The sequence below is a fragment of the Gadus macrocephalus genome, chromosome 21, assembly GCF_031168955.1.
Source record: "Gadus macrocephalus chromosome 21, ASM3116895v1".
Taxonomy (NCBI): Eukaryota; Metazoa; Chordata; class Actinopteri; order Gadiformes; family Gadidae; genus Gadus; species Gadus macrocephalus.
This window is the reverse complement of record NC_082402.1, coordinates 4,899,823-4,907,253: the sequence shown is the minus strand read 5'-3', so window position 1 is coordinate 4,907,253 and position 7,431 is coordinate 4,899,823. Positions and strand designations below refer to the sequence as shown.

The 7,431-nt window shown below is 48.6% G+C and overlaps 1 protein-coding gene across 1 annotated transcript in view; it reads right to left on the bottom strand.

The window, feature by feature from the left end:
• The window catches only part of LOC132450317 (1-phosphatidylinositol 4,5-bisphosphate phosphodiesterase beta-1-like), a 58,599-nt gene extending 52,397 nt beyond the window's left edge, over positions 1–6,202 (bottom strand). Inside the window, 2 exon segments of the mRNA XM_060042397.1 lie at positions 5,032–5,111; positions 5,981–6,202. Coding sequence (XP_059898380.1) covers positions 5,032–5,111; positions 5,981–6,199 — 299 coding nt within the window. The 5' untranslated portion in view covers positions 6,200–6,202.
• Positions 6,203–7,431: the final 1,229 nt, after the last annotated feature.

Here is a 7,431-nt window from a genome sequence, read left to right as displayed (position 1 = left end):
GAGAATGTGTGTGTGTGTGTGAGTGCGTGCGCATACATTAGCTATTTATAAGTCTCCCGCTATAGCTCCGTGACTCGTGTGCGTTTACGCAGCGCGCACACGGATCACGGACGGTACAGATTATCAGCGTGTGTACATAAACCGCATGACGAGCATGCGTGCGGCAGTGATGCGTGGTGGTACATATGTCTTGGGATACTCTCTCTCTCGCTCTCTGTCTATTCTCTCTCTCTCCTACTCTCTCTCTCTCCTACTCTCTCTCTCTCTCTCTCGTCCTACCTATCAGTCTCTGTCTCTCTCTCTCCCTCTCTTTCCTCCCTCCCTCACGCTCTCTCCCTCACATTCTCTCTCTCCCTCTGTCTCTGTCTCGCTCTCTCATCTAAGCCTGCCGTAGACTTTGTGTTGGCATGGCTGTGGACTGTGCAGCCACTCTCTCTCTCTCTCTCTCTCTTTCCCTCTCTCCCTCTCTCTCCCCCTCCCTCCCTCCCTCCCTCCCTCCTTCCCGCTCTCTCCCTCTGTCTCTGTCTCTCTCTCCTCTCAGCCTGCCGTAGCCTATGCGTTGGCATGGCTGTGGACAGTGCAGCCACGACAACGGACACTGCACAGAGCGGCTCTATAAATAGCCCCAGCCTGCAACAGGAGCCCTACCGCCACAGGCCTGGCCTTTAAGTGGCTGTGGGCTAATAATTAATATCCATTACAGTGTCCACTCTACAGGGCACACTGGCTGCCCCCAGCAAAGGCAGTGATGACATTAATGGTTAAACCTTGCGGGGGAGGGGGTGGTTAGGGGCGGGGTTGAATACACCCAGGGCGTAGTGTGTGTGTGGGGGGGGTGATAGTTTTTGCAGGGGAAATGTGAAACATACAAGTGGAAATCGTTTTAAAGAGCTCGTGTTCGAGGCGAGCAAGAGGCTTTTGTCGACCGTCGACAGAGAATTCAATCAAAGTACGGAAGAAAAGGGAGCGAGGGAGGGAAGAGGGGAGAGGAGGAGGGAGGGAGAAAGAACGAGAGAGAGAGGGAGGTGGAAAGGATGGGAGGAAGGGAGAGAGGGAAGAAAGGAGGGAGGGAGGGAAGGAGAGAGGAAAGAAGGATTGGAGAATGGGAGAGAGGGAAGGAAGGAGGGAGGGAAGGGGAGAGGAAAGAAGGATTGGAGAAAGGGAGAGAGGGAAGGAGGGAGGGAGGGAGGGAGACAAGGAAGGAGGGAGGAAAGAAGGATGGGAGAAAGGGAGAGAGGGAAGAAGGGAGGTAGGGAGGGAGGGAAAGATGTCAGTTGGCCTAGTGGTCAGAAAACCTCTCTCCTGTCTCTCTCTGTCTCTATCCGTCTCCATTTATTGCTCCTTCTCCACCCTCCTCTTCGTCTATTATGCCCACTTTCTGGCAGTCTTTCAGAAACAAAGTCATCAGATTGCGAAATTGGAATATTCTATATTCAATACTTTTTTTCCCTGCACAGTTAAACCAATTAAGTTCACAGCCTGGCCTGGATTTGGTGGTAGTGGATAATGAAATATTCAAGAGTGGCCTAACTGCATTACCCATATATCATATAGTGTAGCTTTATTGTTTTCAACACAACTCAATGGCCACAGCCTAAAGAAGTGAGGAAATATTTATTAAACGCTGAGAAAGAATATTTCTTTGGCATGGCACGAGGCGGAGAAAGCCGGGCGTGAAATCATTTTGTTATCGGAAAATGAATATTTTTTATGATAGAACTGCAATTATTATGAGAAAGAATGGGTTCACCATTCTCTGTGCACCACCGCATAGAATATAGAAGAAACACAAGGCAGCAACAACAACAACAACAACAACAAGCGCCATCGCCGTGAGCGACGGGCGCGACCCACTAAACATGCACACGATGTGCTTCTCTCCAACTCCCACATGGCCTGATGTCCAAGCGTCTCTTTTTATTGTGTCATAAGTCAAGCGTTCCGCCTCCACTCCCACACAAACACACAAAACACACACACACACAGACACATGTGCACGCACATGCTTACACACACACGCGCACATGCACACACACACACACACACACAGAAACCCGCGCACACACACACACACACACACAGATGCAAGCACACACACACACACTCAAAAACACACACACACACAAACAAACACACACACACGCGCGCGCGCACACACACAGACGCACGCATACTCATACAAACACATACAGACACACAGTGGAGATGGAAGTGGTGGTGTTGGGAGGGGTGGAGGTTGTGGTGGATTTGAGGTGTTGGTGGTGGTGAAGGAGGTGGAGGTGGTGAAGGAGGTGGAGATGGAGGTGGAGGTGGTGGTTGACGGTGGGGTGGAGGTGGTGAAGGAGGTGGAGATGGAGGTGGATGTGGTGGTTGATGGTGGGGTGGAGGTGGTGAAGGAGGTGGTGGTGGTGAAGGGGGTGGAGGTGGAGGTGATGGTTGATTCGGGGTGGAGGAGTTGTAGGTGGTTGAGGAGGCGGTGGGGGCAATGGTGGGGGTGGTGGTGGTGGTAGTAGTGCAGGTAGAGGGGGTGGTGGTAGTAGTGCAGGTAGAGGTGGTGGTGGTGGTGGTGGTGGTGGTGGTAGTAGTGCAGGTAGAGGTGGTGGGGGTGGTGGTGGTGGTGGTGGTAGTAGTGCAGGTAGAGGTGGTGGTGGTAGTAGTGCAGGTAGAGGTGGTGGTGGTGGTGGTGGTGGTGGTGGTAGTAGTGCAGGTAGAGGTGGTGGGGGTGGTGGTGGTGGTGGTGGTGGTAGTAGTGCAGGTAGAGGTGGTGGTGGTGGTGGTGGTGGTGGTGGTGGTGGTGGTGGTGGCAGTAGTGCAGGTAGAGGTGGTGGTGGTGGTGGTGGTGGTGGTGGTAGTAGTGCAGGTAGAGGTGGTGGGGGTGGTGGTGGTGGTAGTAGTGCAGGTAGAGGTGGTGGTGGTGGTGGTGGTGGTGGTGGTGGGGGTGGTGGTGGTGGTGGTGGTGGTGGTGGTGGCAGACGTGGTGGGTGTGGTCGAGTCGGTGAGGGAGGCAGAGGTTGGGGTGATGGTGATGGTTGTGGGGTGGGGGTGGTGATGGATGGCGGTGGGGTGGTGGCAGTGATGGGGTCAATGGTTCTGGCTATTTATGGATCCTCTACCGGCAGGTCCGCTGTCATGAAGACTCGATAGAGCGAGAGAATGATGTTCCAGCGAGGGGGGAGAGAGAGAGAGAGAGAGAGAGAGAGAGAGAGAGAGAGAGAGAGAGAGAGAGAGAGAGAGAGAGAGAGAGACGGAGAGACGGAGAGACACGGAGGGACTGAGAGACACGGAGGGACTGAGAGACAGAGAAACAGAGAGAGAGAGAGCAAAGGCATGTGAAGGCGTGCAATGAGGATTGCGTGCACGGCATACACACACACACACACACACACTCACACAAATACAGGCTATCATCCCTGCATGATCGCACATGCACATACACACACATATACTGTATAGAAAATATATTGACTCCGTTCCACCCCGGTTCTCCCACCCTGTTTGCACTCAGTGGAGGAGGGGGGGTGTGGGGGGTGACCTTTAAACCCTAACCCCCCGATATGGGGAGAGGAAGTGTGAAAATCAAAACATCAAAACAACATCTCAGTATGTGTGTATGTGTGTTTGTGTGTATGTGTTTATTTGTATGTGTGTGTATGTGTGTGTGTGTGTGTGTGTGTGTGTGTGTGTGTGTGTGTGTGTGTGTGTGTGTGTGTGTGTGTGCGTGCATGCGTATGTGTGTGTCGGTGTGTGTGTGGGTGTGTGTGTGTGTGTCTGTGTGTGTATGTGTGGGTGTGTGTACGTGTGTGTGGATGTTTGTCGGTGTGTGTGTATCGATGTGTATTGATGTGTCGAAGGGTGCATCTGATTCATACAACATGACTCCTTCAAACAGTTCTTCTCAAACTTAATTTCATCAGGCCCGGCCTGGGTCAAAATAAGTATCAGAGCCCCCTCCCTCATACACCTCCCACTTTGAGGAACACTCCCTCGACACAACGCTTCATAATGCAAATTCAATCAAACCATCAGCACAACAAGATCGATCATGTACATCTTATCTGGGGATCCTGTTGTACAACAATCTGACTCAACAAGGGCCCCAGCCAGGAGTAATTACAGTTGTAATGTGTCATAGTTTGATTTGGCCCCGATACCCTCCCGGTCACATATTATATGCATACCTTTGTGGGTTTAGTGGAACATACTTTGTTGAAACTCAAAAATAAATAATTAGACTCTTGAGAGTGATGTGGTCTGGGTAAAATGGTGCTTGTATCGGAGGCATGTATGCAGCCCCCCCAGCGTTGGGGGCTGCATGGGTGACTGTTTACTTCAGTCTGTGAGGCTACATACCATGTATTTCCACGCTAAGGTTACTGCCAGCAGACCGGCTATTCACCCTGGCAGCCCTGACATCTTCACTTGCCCTGTTTCACAATCGTCATACCACAGATGGAATGGAGTAAATCTACATCCTGTAATACCTGCACCCCTACGGTAACACATCCACAACAGCACTGCACGTATGTTGTTGTTTTTACCATGACCTAATCGACTTCTGGGTGTGCAACACATCAATTTGGTAATTGCAGGTCTTAACAAACATGTGTGAAATGACCCGATTGAATAAGGTGTGCGTGTGAGCGCACACACATACCTTATTCAGGGTCATTTCAGAGATGGATACACGCTATCATCGATCGCGCAGTGGGGCAGTGAGTGGGAAAAGGTTAGCTACGTGGTCCATGCAATAGATCAGCCCACTGAGGACATTTCATCCGTCCCGGTAATGATTACCCTTCAAGGTGAAGAACGTCGATAAAAAGTAACGACGATCATTTGAAAGTTTATTTTACCCCTCAAAGCCAAGGGGAAGTGTTTTGTTTAAACTGCAGATGGTATTAATGTGTGTGTGTGTGTGTGTGTGTGTGTGTGTGTGTGTGTGTGTGTGTGTGTGTGTGTGTGTGTGTGTGTGTGTGTGTGTGTGTGTGTGTGTGTGTGTGTGTGTGTGTGTGTGTGTGTGTGCGTGCTTACGCTTTCTCTAGACAAGCCTCTCTCGACATGTTCTGGGCCAAGAGGTTGGACGCCAGGTTGAATAGCTCCTCTGCCCACTCCTGTAGTTGAACACAGACACACACACACACACACACACACACACACACACACACAGACACAGACACAGACACAGACAGACACACACACACACACACACACACACACACACACACACACACACACACACACACACACACAGTGAAGGGAGCCCGACAGCCAGGGTGCTGCTGTGAGAGCTGAGGTCTCTCCTCCCACCCGAGACCCAAGCTAATGAATCCACAGAGAGATGACAAGCAGATTGATGTCTCTGCAGCATTCTGACAGGACATGAAATGTTCCTTCATTCATCGTTGTATCCCTCTATCTTGTTTCTAAATCCTTCTTTCTCATCCAAACGACCAATTACGTTTGATGAGCAGGATCAAAGTATACATGAAGGTGCATTGTTATTTATATTTATTTCATGGGCAATTTGTTCCATCTATACATCTCCCTGTAATAAAAACGGTTATAAATAGATCAGCTATTTTTCTAGATCATAACTGAAAATCTCTTATTTCTGTTTACTTGTTTCTTATATTTACAGTCTACAGTTCCTTTATGATTATGTTGAATAAGGAAAGTTGGATTATGTGTGTTATGATACTAATCTGGTCAAATGAGCCTTCTATATTATATTACTACTCATTATAACCATCAACTAATATTTAACCATCATCATCGTCATCACAATCACAATCACCTTCCCCTCCACCAACATCATCATCACCATTATCTTCATCACTATCGTCATCATCATCATCATCATCATCATCATCATCATCACCACCATCATCGTCATCATCATCATCATCATCATCATCATCACCATCATCATCACCACCAACATCATCACCATCATCACCATCCTCCCCATCTTTGGTCCTACCTTAGCGACCTCTTCCTGGAAGGCCATGAAGTTGAGGTAGGTGATGTTGACCATGTCCGGGCCGCTCACCACCGTCAACATCCTGTTCTCCATCTTCCCCACCAGGGTGCCCACATCCAGCAGCTCCCGGAGCTTCGCATCCTGAGGGTACACAACACACACGGAGGAAAAGGGAGGTTTAAAGGTGCACTGTGTAGAATGAATGGCATCGACAGCCATTTACACTTTGTGACGGCCTTATGGGAAACCTGGGCAAGATCCTCTGCTCCTCCCCAGGTCTCTCCTCTCAGGTGGTTCCAGATGGGCGGAGCTGCCCAATCAACACCAATCAGAGGGTGGCAGATAAAAGGCTCACCAGTCTGCCCATGGCTCTCTCCCTCTCCAGACCCATTATTTTGGTTAAACTTTCTGTCTGTCAATAAATTATGGTTAATTTTCAGTTTAAACCTTGGTGTGTCTCCATATTTGTTATGGCCAAGAGCCGGGCCGTGACAACTTTCATTGAAATTTGGTTTAATTGGAAAAAAAACGCTCTGGAGCCATTTGTCCATTCTGGGCAACTGTAGATAGATGGCTGTGCAACAATGGCGGCCGGGTGCCGTGCAAGAGGACCCGCACCTTTGTCGATATTAAAGGCTTATACTAAGTTAAAAAATTACAGCAATTCTTTTTTTCATGGGATTAACACTTACTAAAACATACTTATGAATATTCTGATCCATTTCTGCCAAGTTCCTTCCACTAGAATCCACCGAATACTACATACTGCACCTTTAACCAGAAAGACTAACACAAAGAAATCATACTTTGAACCCACTTTGAATTTACCTTTGAATAACTCCTCTTCCCTTGTGCTACATTTGTCGGTTTCTAATCGGTTTGTATTTTGTTTGTTTTTGTGTTTTTGTAGGATTTGATTTATAATGGAAGAATGGTGTAGTTCTCTATAGAAAATATGCAGAATTGACCAGCCTGAATCCAATTATGCTTAAAGCTGCTGCAGGAAAATCTTGGAACAAGAGAGAGCAGAAGAGACTAGAAGAGAGCACGATTTTGAAACCAAACAGCACAGAAAAGTCCCCTCCCTCTCTTCACCTTTCCTCTATATGTATCTCTGTCCTTGAGAAGTATTTCCTTTCACGCACCTGTGACTGACAGGCCAGACGAATTCCCAGAAACCAATCAGGGAAAAGATGACCTGATTGGTCAGAAATGCAGAGTTTTGTTCATGCAGAGGCAGGGGCAGTCAACTTGAAAGAGATATCCTCACAGCACATTTCACTCACTTATAGCCAACATAAAGCAAGGCCAACTCTGCCAAATGATTCGCCAATAACTCTAAAATGTACCAGTTTGATTTCCGCTCCGATGCAGAACCTCATATGTTCCAGCCTGCGAGCCATCCTAGGCTGCTGTCCTGGGGGGGAATTACTGGACTTCCTAAAGCCCCA